This window comes from Limulus polyphemus, unplaced genomic scaffold (assembly GCF_000517525.1).
Source record: "Limulus polyphemus unplaced genomic scaffold, Limulus_polyphemus-2.1.2 Scaffold478, whole genome shotgun sequence".
NCBI lineage: Eukaryota > Metazoa > Arthropoda > Merostomata > Xiphosura > Limulidae > Limulus > Limulus polyphemus.
The window spans coordinates 418,206-435,972 of NW_013666088.1; the positions used below are offsets into that span (position 1 = coordinate 418,206).

General features: G+C 33.4%; 1 protein-coding gene across 1 annotated transcript in view; it reads right to left on the reverse strand.

The window, feature by feature from the left end:
- Window positions 1-54: 54 nt before the first annotated feature.
- Window positions 55-17,767, reverse strand: part of LOC106458513 (protein mago nashi homolog) — a 24,607-nt gene continuing 6,894 nt past the window's right edge. Inside the window, exons 2-5 of the mRNA XM_013918033.2 lie at window positions 8,891-8,949; window positions 7,768-7,878; window positions 3,808-3,890; window positions 55-219 (exon numbers count right to left, since the gene is read on the reverse strand). Coding sequence (XP_013773487.1) covers window positions 120-219; window positions 3,808-3,890; window positions 7,768-7,878; window positions 8,891-8,949 — 353 coding nt within the window. The 3' untranslated portion in view covers window positions 55-119. The remainder of the gene's footprint in view (window positions 220-3,807; window positions 3,891-7,767; window positions 7,879-8,890; window positions 8,950-17,767) is intronic.

Consider the following 17,767-nt stretch of genomic DNA (forward strand, 5'->3'; position numbering starts at 1 on the left):
CTCACTCATTGTGTTGTATAAGGTGTGAAAAAAAAAACAGTACTGTAATAAGGATTCAGGATAAAGAAGCTAAATGTTTAATATAAAATAAATGGTTGTGTACATGAAAAACTTCAAGCTTAGATAGGCTTAATTTTAAAGTGAAGTCCAATCAATGAAAATACAAGACATTTCAGGTCCTGAACAAGGTAGTAAAAACAACGTAAACCTTCAGTGTCTCTGAAATGGAAAAAAATAAGAAAAAATTTCAGAAAATAACATCACATATATATATACATATATATATATATATCACAATAAAACTACAGTATAAAACAAATTCTAGCTTGTAATATACAAAGGAAGAACCAAGTTATTTTGGAGATAATACTATATAATCTTTTTTCAAATATACTCATGAGAGCCACAATAAATATCATCAATTTATTTACAAAAGCACCATAACAAATACATTTATTACTCAATCATTAACTAAATACAGTGTGAAGTTTAAATCATCATGCTTTGGTTGTCACCAGAATAAGATTAATGTATAAAAGCAGGCTAATATTAGCTAATGCAAAGTATTTTCCCAGTTTTGAAAAATGATAGTTTTAACAGAGATCGGTACTATTAATATAGGACAGTGACAGTAACCAGATAATTATACATAAATGACATGAAAAAATTGAAATAAACGTTTATTAAAACTGACTCAAAATTTATATCAAATGAATAAGAAATGCAGAAACAGGGTTTGGAAAACAATTAATTAAAATAAGTGAGGATTTTTTTTTCAACATATATTTTTCCATTAGAAGTTATGCTTGTTTGCTGTTAAGCACAAATGGTTATCAGTGCTGTGTATACCTCATGGTTTGCTTTGGTTTGGATATTCATGAAAAGTTACATATGGGATACCTGCAACAGCCATCCATAAATATGAACTGACAGACTAGACAGAAGATAGTTAGTCAACATTGCCCACTCTCAACTCTTGGGCTACTCTAATAAAATAGGACACAAACTTTGGACTGTCAGATCCTAGCCCCAACACCACCACCTCAATGATCAATACCCAAGTTTTAGCATCATAAGCCCTGAATCTTACCAGTATACCAAAAAGGGATACAAAGTATAATTAAGTTTTTAATTTGTTAAATTTTTCTGAAATCTGAGCAGAAGATCTAATTTTACAGTTTTTTCTTTCAATTGCAGAGGTATGAACACTTGCAACACCAGTACTCCTTTTTAAAGAACTCCAAAATGATTCAATGTATAAACAATTTTCCTTCAGATATATGTAAACCTACAGCTACTATTACAGCTGACATGTTCAGCTTGTTAATCCTGTATAGCTCAAACCAATGTATAATATATTGTTTATTCAGGTGAATGAATGTCTGACAGAAAAACCAAGTTTCCACAAAAATGCAGGGACATGATTGCTAAGAATAATTTGAACATGGACAGTAAAGGAAAGCAAGTGAATATAAATGAAAAACAAATATTACTTCTATTCACATAAATGTCTGAAATGTTACTGAACTGCTATCCAATTTCTAATCTGTTTGACTATTCTCTTGCTGCTGGGATTAAAGAAAGGCAAATCAACAGCAACAGAAAAAAAAAGAGGGGGAGAGAGAGTGAGAGAGAACTATGGAAATACTCCAATTGTACTATCAATCCATAACCTTACAAAGGTTTCATACCAGTCCTCAGGTTACATACTTCAACCACTTGTTTACATAAAATTCTAAACCATCAATTGTAAGTGTTTCTGTACTACAGTGCTACCCACTTAAGTTGATCACCCAAGTCAACATCCCATCTTTGTCAACTACATTATAAAATCTTGCATTTCTGAATGAGAGTTCATATCGCTTGAAATAATTAGTCAGAAAGTCTGCCTGTTATTGCTCAGCATATTATGTTGATGAGAATATGTGACCAGTTATGATAATGTAATTTTTTTTATGAAGAACAGTACATAAATACGTATTGGTTATTTTATAAAATCCTCAGTGTATTAAAAGTATAGCCAGTTAAACAATGCTTAACTTTAGGGCATTAGAATGGGGAACACTGGAAGATAAATGTATTTTTGCCATGTGACTTGCTGCCATCTTAAAATGGCAATGTCAACAACCTGTTATGTTGACAAACTTGACATGGGCCCAACAGCATCCACATAAATGAGTAGCACTGTACCTGTTTGAATAGTCTACCTTCTTACAAGTCCATACTGATATGCATATATGCTAGGTATACATTTAAGAACAAAGGATGCAGTATGTAACCTTTACCTGTGTAAAAAGAGTAGCACATGTTTACAACTGTAAGGCATCCAGTCAACATGGATATGATTAAGTATATGAGAAACTGCCCGAAAATTTTGAAAAAAAAATACATTAGTATGCCTGAATAAACATATATTTTAAACTAATTATGAAAGTGTAATTTATTAGCCATTCCAGCTATAATAGTATGACTCCAAGAATGTGTATCACTCAGTTACAAAACTGTTGTTCCTTGACTCTTCTGAAACCACTAATAAATAACAAGCTTAGAGTGTTGACTCATTTTAATTTACTACTATTTTTATGAATTTGTAACCTCTTCATGAACATTTCATATCAATTTTTGGTGAAATGTGGTTTTCTACTTGAAAAACAAAACAGATATACATGTGTTAAAATAATTTCAAGACCATAAGGCATATGGTTGAACTAAAGAAAATATACAACTCTTTGGTCACTTTGCTGTTAATTGTGTTTCTGTGTTTTCTTCTCTATTCCCAACCAACACAATGCTTTTCTCTGCTCTACTTAGAGCTTGGCATTATAATCGATAACCTACAAGCAGCAATTCCATCAGTAAGTAGCACACTGATTAATTAAAATTACAATTAAATCAGTTAATCAAAATTAGTGTTTCAATTATTCCAACAATTAATCAAGCAAAACTCCAATAATATCAATTGTCATGAAAATAATAAATTAACTGAAATTAATATTTCTGGGTATTACTATTTTTGATTATTCCAGCATCTTCTACTAACTTTTTTTATTTTGCTTGTATGTACCATGGTTTGTACTAATCAATTAGTTTAAGTTAACTAATTATTAGGACTGTTCATTAATTGATTAGCAAATACCAAATCATCCTACTCTAGTCCTAATGAACAAACCTGGTCAAATCATTTTTGTATAACTTACAAACCTCAAAAAATTATTTTATCCTTCATGTGCTCACAAAAATATTTTCAAACAAATTAAAATGCACATTTATGGCTCTTATTACTAATACATTGTTATTAATACTTATACATCAGGAAAATATTTGTTTGTAATAATTATACTCATTACCTAACCTAGATCTGGAATGCTTATCCCTATATATTTAGCAGGATTATTGACTAATTTTTAAGAGTTAAAATAATATAAATTATGTATTTTCTAAATAGGTGTAGAAATTGCCATTACATGTATGCTATTTGGCACAAATAGCACTTAAAAACGTGCTTATTTCTATATCTTTTGTATTGTTAAATCAATAAAAATTAGTTTAAAATTAGCAGTAACCTATTTAAATATATTGAAGGAATCATGAACATTTCACAGACGGAAGTACAGAAAACACAACCATTAGAAAATATTTTGCACTATTTAAACTCATGCCCTCATTTACATAAAAGTTACATTTTTCATCTTCATAATGATACAATAATCATAAAAACAAACCATTATCTTTACAAGGTATTATAAAGAAAGAAATACACTCCAACATAGTGGGTTTATTTATTAATATAATAAGAAATATTCTTACTTGCTTTGGTTGACATCAACTAGAGAACCAATCTTTGAAGTGGTAAAAGAGACATGTTCATCTCCCATAACAATTTCTAATTCCTAATGAGAAAACTCTTTAATAAAGTATTTATAAAAAATTAGGAGCAGTGATACATCAATGTGTGTTTCTACAGTTATCTTTGGAAGGTTTACAAATAAAATGTTACTTTTTATTTTAAATATTAGTAGTTTACTTGCTGAATAAAACAAAGGAATTAAGATGACAATTTACTACACATGTATACAAATACACAGTATTTGAAATAAATATGGAAACAGGACAAACTAGGCAAATACATACAAACACAAGCACAAAGCATTATGACAAAGAATATGCATAGACAAATGAATTCATTGTTCAGAACATTAATATTTGGAATGTGAGCTTTTTGCTATATATAGAGCTTAACATCATGCTTTCATGCTTCTAGAAAATTTATCAATAAAGAAATGTAGAAGTTATAATGTTCCTATACTGAAAATGTATTTCTGATAAGTACTTCCCTTTACTCACAAGATTAGCTATTCTCTTCCAGTGATGCCCTCTATATGCAAATTATTTCTTTACGTATGCCACAAGTCTTCTGCTCCCCCCCCCCCTTAGTGGAATCAAATGATTCCAACATGTCTTTCAAGGAAATCATCATGCATCACTTCACCAGCAATAGGAGCATGATATACTCATGTGACTCCCTCTATACACCTCTACCAAACTATCACTTCGAAGCTTGGCAGAAGACGTAAGCACCAGAGGAAAGTGGGGAGGAAGGGTGGGAAGTGTGAGTAGAGCGAAGTACTTATTGGAAATACATTTTCAGTATAGGAAAATTATAACTTCCAATACAGTACTTCCCTCTTCTCACAAAATTAGTTAAAATCCCACATTAATTAGGTGGTGGGACCAGTGTGAGGAGATGACAGAAGCACCTCTCAAAGGATATCACCGGAAATAAGAGTCAGATCAGAAAATCTGATGAGGGGAACCATACCACTTCTGAACCAGGTATACTCTTCACTCATCCATGAAATGTGTAGTAGAAAGAAACACATCCAAGTAGGAGAGAAGTGTGGCAGGATAATGATCCTAACCATGTAAATATATATGTAACTCAATCCCACAAAATATAAAAGTGGGTGAAAAAAATGGATGTGCCCTTAAGTGTAGAGTGGCCATGGTGTGATGGACTGTACTTTGTATGTCAACTACATCCAAAACCTATGCCACTGGGAAATGGCATCCATGCGGGGGTAGGATGAGGATCATACCGTCTTCACCTCAGCATCCACGTAACCCCATATGGCCTCGGTGATGTTCATATTGAGATTTTGTGAAGGCCACAATATCTTTGCAAGTGTTTCGTCATCCTCTTACGTTCCATGTAGTTTTTCATTACATTGTCTGTACTCTTGGGGTCGCTGTCATGTCCCTGCCCAATGAGATACATTCCAGAGAGAATGCCATGATGGATCAAAACTTGTCTGTATCTGCAGTCAAGGATTGGTCATCTCACTGTTTCATTTTTGTTGTTCATTTCAGTCTTTTTGTTTTGTTCCCTCTGTTAGCAAAGGTTTCCAAGTGGCTACATGCCCACTAAGACCATTTTGGTTGAATGTGTATCATATTGTTCTTGAAGAAACATTAATACATGTACCTGCAGCAAGGTCAAGATCTCTACTGGATCGCAACCTATCATCCATTTACTCTAGGGAACTTTACAGCACTTCTGAATAGTTTGGGTTTCCTTCCTCGACCACTTCTATTGACAATAGTACCAGTTCCATGAACTACCATCACAGTCTTTGCATACAGCACTGAGTGAAACATGAAGCCATGCTATGATTCTGTCAATTGGAGTAGCCTTTTTTAGAAAAAACTTTAATTTCTATACAATTGTCAAGTGTAATTTCTTTCCCAGGAGCCATCTTGTTAACTACAAGTTTCAAATTCTACAATCCTTTCACTGCCTGTACTTACGTAGGCCTTGTGTTGGTTTGCCACTTTCAGATTGTTTGCCTGACACCCAATCACATTAGGCACTAATTCATTTTTACACAAAAGGTATTTTTCTATCAAGTGCAATTTGCACTATATACCCACTATGTCTTTTGTTTCCATCATTATTTTGAATACTGTATATACATTTACAAGTTAGAAATATTAGGTTACCAAAGCTGTTTGGCTAGTACCTGTTTGACTGGGATTACACATTTTGTGACAGTCTGTCAAAAAGCTCTGGTAATTTATAGACTCCAAGAATGTAGTTAAATCATTGAATAATATTATGAACTTCTTCATATGCCACATAAAAAGTGTTAATTAACTCAACCAGCATAAGCATGCAAGTGGCATGTTACATACACACACACAATATTTTCATAACAGTTTGTCATATTTTTGATTTCATATGTGTGTGTGTGTGTGTGTGAGCTAGTGTTTAACTTAAAGCAGTTTTAATCCTATATTTCCCGCTGTGTTAATTATGACATTGTGTAAATACTCAAGTATTTTTTTATTATTTATTTGAATTTCAGTCAACTATGATGTACCAGTTACATTCACTTTTATAATAATCAAAAGCATATATTTTAATCAAAAGTATATATTTCAGGATAAAACAGCCTTATTTTTTTATTCTTTGTACTGAAAAGTTCCTTGACATTTAATGTTTTGTTGAGGTAAGGTTTTACATAAATAAAAATAACTTCCTTTATCCTTAACTCCTCATTAAAGCTTCAGAGATAATTTAAAAATCATCAGAACTGAACCATTACAAACTTGCATATATAGACTGTGCTAAAGGTAGAGTTCTGACAACATTCACTGAAGTGTCATTGTAATTGTTATTTTGTATTTCCATTGGAGAATGCATGACAAGACTGATTTCTATAGCTATGACAAATAAATAGCACTGCATTTTTTATCATATTTTTGACCTTGAGTAGACTTCTTAGACTAAAGTTACTGTAAAAAAAATGACATGAAATGAAACTTGTAGGAAACGAAACACTAACTGAATTTTTTTAGGTTCATTCAGAGTTGATTTGACAGAGTTACCCTATAAAAGGCAAAGAAATTAAATCCACCTGAAATTTTCTTGGACAAAAAACGTAAAATAAGGCCCATAGTTGTTATATATATTTCAGAATCCATAATTTTTCACTGAACAGCAAAAATAATAATTTCCTATAAAATATGTTTTAATTTTTTAAATAATTTTGTAATAAAAATTTATTTTGAGATGGGAATTGTGAAACAGAACTGATGTGAGAATGACATTTCTATGAGATTTGATTTAACCTACATTCATAGTGTGATCACATGAATGTTGTCAAAACTCCAGCTTTAACAAAACCAGCATGTACACTAATATTTGCATGATTTGTTACTGTCCAGTTTCATCACGGGACTTTCAAATTATTACTTGCCTTCCAACTATATCAGGCTGAGACCACAGAGCATCATCATCATCTTGCATAAATTCAGTCTTCAATTACTTGCTGTGAGCATACAGCCATGTTTAAACACATATTGAATTTTCAGAAGTAGAAAGTAAAACCTGAGAATGACTAATATTTCTAAATTTTTCTTTAAACCTTGATAGTCATATCTCATTTCCTCCTCAAGTGTATTAAAGGGTCAGACAGATTTATTTGAATAATAGTTCATCGAACTTTAGCCTATCAATAGCTTAGAACACAAAGAATCTTGTAATGTTGGTCAAAATGGATTTTATTCTTGTTTAAAATTAGCAATATGTTGTAATATTATATTCATTTTTATTACAAGTTTTATAGGTACATAACCAGTGTGAGATATGGCATTCTTGGACATAAACACTAACTGCTAAATGTCATTTTCTAGTTTAAATATTATAAACTCATTAAATGTAATTCATCAATTATTCTAATAATACTGGTGTACATGAACATGTATTACCTGCCTTCCAACTCTGTCAGGCTGAGGCCACAAAGCATCATCTTCTTGCATAATCTCAGAGTCTTCAATTATTCGCTTCAGTTCTTCCATGACACACTTGTGGACATAAGCCTGTATTGAAATACGTATTGTGGAAAAAATGTTTAATTTTATAATTTAAAGGTTCATTAATCACTAGTGACAAGTGGTATTTTTCAGAAAGTAGAAAATTACTGAATAATAACCACAGAAAATTATATTAAAAAACAAACTTACAGCTGAAAAGTTTGAAATATTGAAAATCTTATGATCTTATGCCACAAAACTACATGCATCAACACCTTTTATCAACTATTTAAAACTGTTCTCTCATACCATTTATGTTACTTGGAATTAAAATAGTAAAAACAAGTAAAGCATACTGACACATTTCAGAAAAACAAGCACAGCAACAGTACAATATATAAATAACTATACAACATTTGCAGTTCACTGTGGAATATCATGCTTTGAAAATGAAAGTAAATATTCAGATTTTGTATTTACAACAAATAAGAACATTGTATATATATGTCTGTTAAAGATTTCTTTTTGACCAGTGGTGAAATTGAAAAGAGATTCTGTGACATAGAGGCCTAATGGATTCCTTGATTGGTTGTACCCTCTGCTGTGGACTGCAGTTTCACCTATTCAAGGCCCGTCAGCACAGCTTGGGTCAGCATACCAAACAAATACCATCAAACTTCTTATAATGGTGAAGTGTATATATCTATGGGGATTTGAGTCCATTTTACTCCACCATATAATAACCTAAATTAATTTCGATATATGAATAATGTTATGACATATCGTCACATTCATTATTCAATATTTAACTCACACACCTGTATATATACATACACAAGCATTAAACAGTTGGTCCACTGCATACTACTGTATAATGAATTAAACAGAATGTCATAACATTATTTACATACCTAAATTAATTTAGGTTACTATATAGTGAAATAAAATGGACTCAAAACACCACAGGAATAAAGACATTGTTGGTTTCTGTAGAGCTATTTAATAATCTAATGTCAATTTCACACACGATTTGTTTTGAAAGAACAAAGAAAATGATATTCTTCTTAAAACAACTTACCTCTTTCCTGATCATTGTGTCATTCTTATAATTGGAGTTGTTGGCATACCGTAACTTTCCTTAAAAAACAAAAGCTTTAAATGAGGAGTGCTTCATGATTCACATATACATTTGAATCATGACATGTTTATACTCATATTAAATTAGTCCATATCTGCATTTAATGGCAAATGACATAATATTTTTAATTATTTATAACTGTAGTTGTAGAAGAGTTGTAAAGTATCTTCTTTAATAGAATCCAAAAAAACACACAAGCACTTCTTCAGACTAGATTCTTGTTTTGGCAAGTAATTAAGAAAAAATTGAAATTCACGTTGATATATTGTAATGACCCTCTTACGTGAAGAATCCTCTGAAATTAGCTTTAGCATTGATGATTTGGTTACTACAGCATTTGTTTAAATGCTAGGGGTTCCATGGTAGTCCTGGAGGTGACTATCACTTGATATATTACAACTAATACAACATTTCATCATCATTATTAACATTTTATTATTTGAAATTCAGTGTCGCATGTTTAACATAATTGTGTAATTCAAATTTGAGTGTCAGAATTGTGTACTTTCCATTTTGATCTATCAATGCAATGTTGCTATAATTTCGGAAAGTATTTAAAAAGTTATGACCAGTAGAGGTAGGCAATTACTAGAATTTGTTAATCAATTATTCATGAGGCTCATCAATTGATTACGTTCGACTGATTATTCTTACAGGAGATGGCTAAAAACACTGATTATTCTCATATAATCTGAGTTGACTGAAAAAAGAAAAAGGCAAAACCTCTTTGTTCCAATTTTTATTTTTTAGAGATAGTCTGAAAATTTTCTATTAGGTGAATCACTACTGTCAAGATAACCATGCACTGCCAATTTTTATTTTTTAAATATACAGTAATCCCCAGTGATCTGTGTAAATCAAATAAACTGATAATCAGATAATGAAAACATGGTTTGCTATCAGTATCATTGATAATGGTAATCATGTTTTTTATTTAGAACATATCACAACTGAATTTTAAAATCATTAAGTAGCTAGTTAACCAATTTATTCAGCTATATTGTTCGAATACAATAACCATAAAAATAATATTCAATAAATCAGGATTTAAATAATTAGACTATTTTGCAGTTACCTAATGTACTAATTAAATCTAATTAAAGCTTACCTGTATTCTCGTCTAAGAAAATTTCTGTAGCTTTCAAACCCAATTTAACACACAAATACTTCCATTACAATTGTAAACTTTCCCAAGAATCCATAAACTACTGCTCAAACCATTATATTTATTTTAGAACGATGTGGAAAGTTTAATTCTTGCTCTATCCAATCATGTTAAAATATTTTTATAGCTTTTTTTATTAAGATATGTTTCATCAGTAAATATCTAATCATTTGATGTGCTATCATAAGAAGATGGCAAGAAAAAGAAAACTTGAAACCCAGGAAATGGATAATATACTCTCAAGGGAAGATTATTTTTTTTGCTAAAAACCTGTTATTCTTTGGGATTGGTAGAAAAATTCTAAAAAAAACTGACAAATCTGTTGTTTGCAAGGAAAACTCTTTGGATCTGTGCAGAAATGAAAATCTAAATACTTCTATAATTTTACATTAAATAAATGTTGGAAAATAACAGAAAATTGATTAAAATATTTTTGAGTTAATGTTACAAAAATAAGAGTTAGAATTAACACATAAAATTGACTTTGAAGTTTAAATTAGGAATAAGTTACTTTGTTAATCTCAAACTGAAGTACATGAAAATGTATCATACATGTGATGTTTTACAAACCCTGTGACAAGCTGAAAAAGCAACTCATAAGATTCAGTAGGTTTCTCTCTAATACATTCCAAAAGAATGATGTACTCTATTAATACTAGTGAATATTTGTTGATGAAAATTAGCATATTACTCCATGATATTTTCAAACAACTTTTCATATAAAGTTTTAATAACTATTACCCTAAAAGAATCTCACAAAAAATATTTTAAAGAACATAACTAGTTTCAGCCATATACCTGTATTACGCATCAACTAAATATATCATTCATTGTTGGAAATAAAACTGTTTATTAAAACATGTGCAAGATCACATGATATTTGACCAACACTGATGTTCATTGTAAAATAGAATAAAAAAAAAAAGGATTGCAATATGATGTACTTATCAAAAACATTTTTGAAACATAAAATAGATTATTAATTGTAAAATACTTCATGAAATTTTTTTTAATGTTAATATTTTCCTAAATTGAAAATGTATTTCCAATAATACTTATCTCCGCTGACACTTAGAGCTAATAGTTGACTGTCAGGGTTTCTTCTTTGCCCATATAAACATTAATCTGAAATTTTATCGCTTGCTCCAGTCTTTTATACCCCAATTAAGTGCCCTTGGTGATACATGTCTTGTGATACTCTCCACCTATGTCAATTCGCTCTCTATCCTGACTGTATATAAGCACCTCATTCAGATAATTTTATCACTTTTTCGAGACTGACATCATCCCAGTCTCTAATACATGCTCTTAGTGGGGAGGAAGAGTGGAAGAGTGTCAGCAAAGGTAAGTATTATTTAAAATACATTTTCAATTTAGGAAAACATTAGCTTCCAAACATACATACCTCCACTGCCACTTATAGCTAGAATCTTACAGTGAGAAGGTGGATGGGCCGGTGAGGACATAATCCATACAGAAAGCATCTGCATAGATCATGGGTGTACTAAGATAAGAGCAGTATCAGAGTGGGGGAACCACACTACATTCAGAACAGGTATGCTCTTAACCCTGAACTTAGTTCCTGTATCAAGGATGGAACTGTACATCAGTGATCATCACTATAGGCCAGCCCCAACCAGATAGTCGAGGTTCCACTACTAGGGGTTGGAATCAAGGGGTCTTGGTCCCTATCTCCCACGTTGGTGGCTAGGGCAATTAGACTGCAACATTATATATAGATATAATTTTGATTGGATCCCAACCTGTAGCCACAGAGTGATGCATTCTGAACTACTGGAATCATGATGAGAAAGTAAGCAACTCCGAAGTGAACAAACCTTCTCCTCCACCTGAAGAAGCCCAAAAGGCAACACCTTGGGCTCGGAATGAGGGGATCGTGTATGCCTTACTCAACCAATGGAACAGAACTCATCCGGTCTGGAATTATGAACATTCATCCTCACTCCCCAATCGAGTGGGCTAGGAGCCTTCTACTTGCCCCAGGAATTAGGGGAGGATGTGGAACAACTGTGCTCAACCAAGGACCAAGAATGGGACCATTCCGTGCCCAGAATTACGAGGAGATAGTAGACCTCCTTCCATGAACAATATACTGATCAATAAAGAGCCATGCACACCTCAATTGGATAGCTGAGCATCAAATCTGAACCAGTACTATGAGTAGGTTGGTGCCGCCCCTACCAACATCTGGGAAAACATTGAGGAACCCAGGTAGGAGAGCCCCAACTTCATCCTCTTCTCTAACACTCTGCAGGAGAGTCCTTTGTCCACCACCCCAGTGACTGGAAAACAGGTGTGGTAAGGACTCCCTAGTTCCACAAGTAAAATATGGGGGGGGGGGGGAGTAATGCATGTTGGGGAGTCCTGAGGAACAGTGAACCAAGTTCCCTAAATTTTTAAAAGCAAACCAACCCCAATTTATTCAGCCCAATGAACTGAAGGCTTGGGCAGGGTGACTTTTAGCTTTACTCATGACAGTCCATGCGTGGTGGTCCATTTTTACAGAGCCTATTGCTACCGGTAGTAATTATAGTGAAATAGTGGTTGCTAGTGCAGAAATGGTTTGATAAAAGCAACTCTTGTCTGAGCAATACTTACCACTGAGTGGGATCCTGTGAAAACAAGGTAAGTGTCAAAAAGGCTTATCATTCTTAATATTATATATAGTAGCAGTATTTAGTAAGTAGGTTGAATAATATGGGTGTTGGGCTAAGGATTCTTCTACAGTATGTGTCTGACTTGTTACCGATAAATTCAAAAATAAATGAATACAATGCACTCTGCTTGTTTTAAAATAATATATTCCAAACAAGTTAAATGTATGTACAATTTTTTTTTACAGTATGCATATCATATTTGTATCTTGAATACAATACATAGTTTTCTTCTTGTCAAAAGTCCACTTAGGCTTATTCAATTGCTATAGTATTTCGGTTGACAAGCCGAATTACCTTACTCTATTTCTATCGCACTAGTATTCCGTGTATAATTCACTTACAATGAGTTACTACAGTCGTATACTGCTCTTCCAATAATCATCTGGTCCTCATACTTCAGATATTGTCAGTTCCTTTTGTTAAAGTGCACTCAGGCCAGTTCAACTACTTTAGGACTCGCTTTAATGAAATAAACTATACTTCTTATCTCTTGTAAAACTGTTAGCTTTCCTCTAACATATTAATCATTAGGCCTTTCACTCCTAAGGTAGATAACTTTACATTTAACTTTCCTTGGTCAAACTTCTACTTCCTGTGACTTTATATTCTCGTCTGCTCTGTTTGCTGTTCCTGCTTGTCTCACACTATTTATGTATTTATCAATTAATTGTCTGGTCACCTTCTAGAAATCTTTATATCCTCAATGTCAATAAATTTCATGCAACGTTCAATAGCATCAAAATTAATGAATTATAAACACAACTTCCAATAATCATCAGCTTTTAACTCTCTTATTATAAAAAAAACTAAACAATCATGAAATATTAACTCACAAAATTAATTAATACTACCTACACTAAACAGTTTTATATCATGACAGTAAGGGAACCTGAAAGGTAGAAATAAAAAATACTCACCCCTCTGGATAATCTAGCAGAAATAATGAGGATAGCTACAGGAGGTAAGCAAAAACCTTCAGATGAAGAGACTGCCAGATCAGGCAAATAATGTGAGATAAAGGTGTTGGGGGAGGTCCACATACCAGTCCGCAAAATGACCTGCAGCGGGCAATTTGACTGGGCTGCTAAGGACATAGACAAGAGAAATCTGATTGGATGTGACTCAGAGAAGATACCTCACCTTCAAAGAGAGCCCAGAATAAAGGGTTGTCTAGTATCTCCAAAGGTATAAGTGCAAGAAAAAACCCTTCAAGACCCTCTCTGAACATGACCAAGATGGAAATTTGATTAACATAGATAAAGAAAAAGTGATCAAATGAATCGGAGAACAGGATTGAAACCCTTTCCCATCTGACAGTGTTGGGTAAGGAGAACTGGTCTGAGGATGTAGAGTATGAGAAAGTGGTCTGTGGACAAATAGCACAAATCACTTTGACCAGTGATGTCCATAGGTCTGCAGCCACAAAAAATAAACCCACAGGTAAAGGGGATACATGGGATATAAGTCAGGTCACAAACAGGTGTAGTGAAAGAACCAATAACCTTAATCTACCCAGTAGGTAACTGGAATGATCATTTGAGACCAACTACCCAAAACAATGAGAGGAATCTGGAGAGTACTGGAAACTCAAAAAATTTGTAGTTGCAATAATTGAATGGTAATTGATAAGGCTGCTATAAATAATGGCGATTGGGAAGAAGCAAATACATCTGTCAAAGAACCAAGTCAAAATACAAGTTATGGTTGATATCACAGATTGAAAATGATTCAACCTCCTCTCAATAGAACATTGCTGATAAGCAGAAACTGAGACAGATACATGGCAACCTTAGAAATTAAACCACAATGCCATGTGAAAGACAGCATAATCTCTATGCCATTTCCAATCATGGCTGCCTCCACAGAGAGAGTATAAAAATGAAGTGGAAGAGTTGGACACACCAGAATGGACCACAAAAGCAGAAATCCAGGTGTAGCAGCCAATCTGGTGCAATCAACAGGATTTGACAAAGAGTTGGAACAAATCATATTCGTACCTTGGATAACATATGAAGTGGAGAGAAGGTTGAGAGAGGTAATTTCATCCTGTCCAGATGGAAAGTATTTACTGCCAAAGCCCAAAGATGAGGTACTGGAGACTAAATTGCCAGTAGTTGGGTGATCCAATGAGAGGCCAACTCACTAATTAAAGTTGCAAAATGAAAGGCAATCTAACTGAACCTTGCAATGCAACATCTACTCTGTCGGGAGAATCTATTTGGATTGAAACAATGGACCTGCTACCACATGCATCACCCATGGAACATGGCTAGCTAAAAGGATGATAAAATAAAACTAGTTCTGATATAGAAGGTCCACAATTTGAAAGTAAGAAGCCCCAGACCACATGCCTCCTTAATGAGAAACACAAGACACCATCACGAAATAGTCAGAGTAAGGATGACAATTTACTCCTTAAGAAACTCAAACCATGAGGCCTTGCCTGTTGAAGAGCAAGAAGGACAAAAAATTGTGTAGGAAATCCTCGTCATCCATGCATAGACTCTGGAATTCATGACTATTGATATATGTATCCCATCCCTGAAGCCAGGCATTCTTGAATAGAATGGAACTCTGAATGAGGTGACAGTAGAGGAACCCAAATTGTAGTAGTGTCCCGACTTAACAACCCCTCGAGATCGAAGAATGATCCAAAATAAGGCAACTGGAAAAACCAAAAAATAGATGTGTATGGTCCCTAGTTGCTTAAAGACCAAGTTGGACATCTATCATCCAAGTAAAAAAATCATCACAGATTGAGGAATGAGTAACTTGTGATCCTTGGAGAATCTAGACATTTATACTGACAAAGAAGATCGATGACTGGACACCAATCTCCTGTCTTCATAGGCCCAACAACTAAGAGGAATAAAAATTCTGAAGAATTAGCCCAACTCTCTTACTTCCACCAGACCAGCCACACTCAGATAACCCTAAAACCAAGTTCTCAATCCCAAGGAATTGCAGGTGACAGAAACCCAACAGGTTGGATGGATAATAGTGGGGAAGATATGAACTGAATGACCAATTATGACCCAAGGATATGCAGAACTTCTGGACCTATGGTTAAGCTTACCACACGTCCACAAATTCTTGGCACCAAGACCCCACAGCCCCTGGAGGTATACAATAATCACTGATGCTGCTGGCGATCCAACTAAACAGTGGAAACCTTGGATCAAGACAAAAGCTATTCTGAGTACCAATGTACATAGAAGCTGATGTCGGGGGTCAGTACTAATGAACAGGGGTGGAACTATAACTCCCCTTGATGAGCCGATGAAATTCGAGACTTCAACAACAACTAAGAGGAATGTAGAAGCTGAAAATTGAACCAATGTGTATGCTAACAATGGATCTAGCTCATCCTATTTGAAGCTGGTGATTCTAAGAGTCTTCTAACAAAGTGAAGTGAAAGGAAACAAAATGATGAAGTTGAGTTGTAGGTCCATAGGCTTACCCTGTCCCATCAGGGGACATAGACCTTTATAGGTGAACTACTACAAACTCCACCTTAGAACCCCAAAATGTAAGGAGCAGAGGTATTATTTGAGAGTTATAAAAATGCCTCCACCTGGTGGTAGTAGGTAAAATCATGAAACTCCAAAAACGTATCAGATAAGGCCTAACTGTCCCTTCATGTAATTAAGAAGTAAACCTTCCAGCACGAACCATAATATCCATGTATGGAGAAAAAACTAAAAATTCGCTCCCAGACCTTTTATCTATCAATTAAATTGCAGGCTCAAAAGCAACTGGGAAAAGCCTAAAACATCCCACACTCAAAGAACCAACAGAAGAAAAACAAATCAAAGGCAGCTTATCCCAAAGTGGCCTCCTTTTTGTTTTGTTTTTATAAGTCATTTAAAAACCTCAATGATTATCATTGATAGGAACAGCATTTTGTTAGGTAAAGTAAGTTGTTTTGTTAGAGCAAAGCAACTTTGGATCATCTGCCATCTCCACCCTAAGAAATCAAATCCCGGACTCCAGAGCTGTACATCAGTATTGTTGGTCAAAGTTTGCACATTCTTAAATGTATTTTGAAAAATAATTTATTTTCTAGCAATGAAAGATATATTCAATAATTAACTGATACTTTATGTAAGCTTATGACTAAACAATGTGTGCTTTTTAAAATATTTTATTTGTAATTTTTTAAGGTAATAAAGTTTATTAACTTAATACAAAAAGCTGTTTGAAAATGTCTATGTACCCCCAGAGTATCTCTATGTTGTACTTCATAACTTGATTATAATCAGGAAAATACTAAATATAACAGACTAGTGAAATTAGCAGCAAGTATAGGTTAACATAAGTTATGTACACTTATTATTGGGATTAAAGTTTATGATTTTATATGAACACAACTATCAATCATAGGATGGTTTAGCATACAGTAAATTTGAAGTAAATATTATAAAAACACAATTAAACATCAATTATTGTGTGTCACGTGGTATGTTAAATGCGGCACTAGTTCAAATTAGATGTCAAAATACAAAGTATACAGTTTCGTATGAATTAAGAACTCAAATTACCGATATTGACAAGCTAGAATATAAAAAAGAACCTCTCATCTTTTCTGTTTGGCAAGATATTACTCATGTAATGAATCAAACACAGTGGCACCCCACTCACCTTTTTCCAATTTTGGAAATGTTCCCTTATATACACTTACTTCTATGTATGACATGAATAACCAATCAACAGCTTAGAATGCCCCCCTAGTGGCCTTCTTACCCATTTTAAAGTCCTAGGATGCTATCTCTTTCTTTCAAACTAACATTTCAAGGAGGTTGGTTGTCTTTAGTCTACTCGAAATTTCATATTTCTTTAGACTGATATACAGCTTAGTTACTAAGCTTGATAAATTATAGTGAAATTCTATGGTATTGATATAGTAATTTATGATTTTTTGGTTATCTAACTGTATGTATAAAATCTAAAAAAAAATATTTCATTCCCTATCCT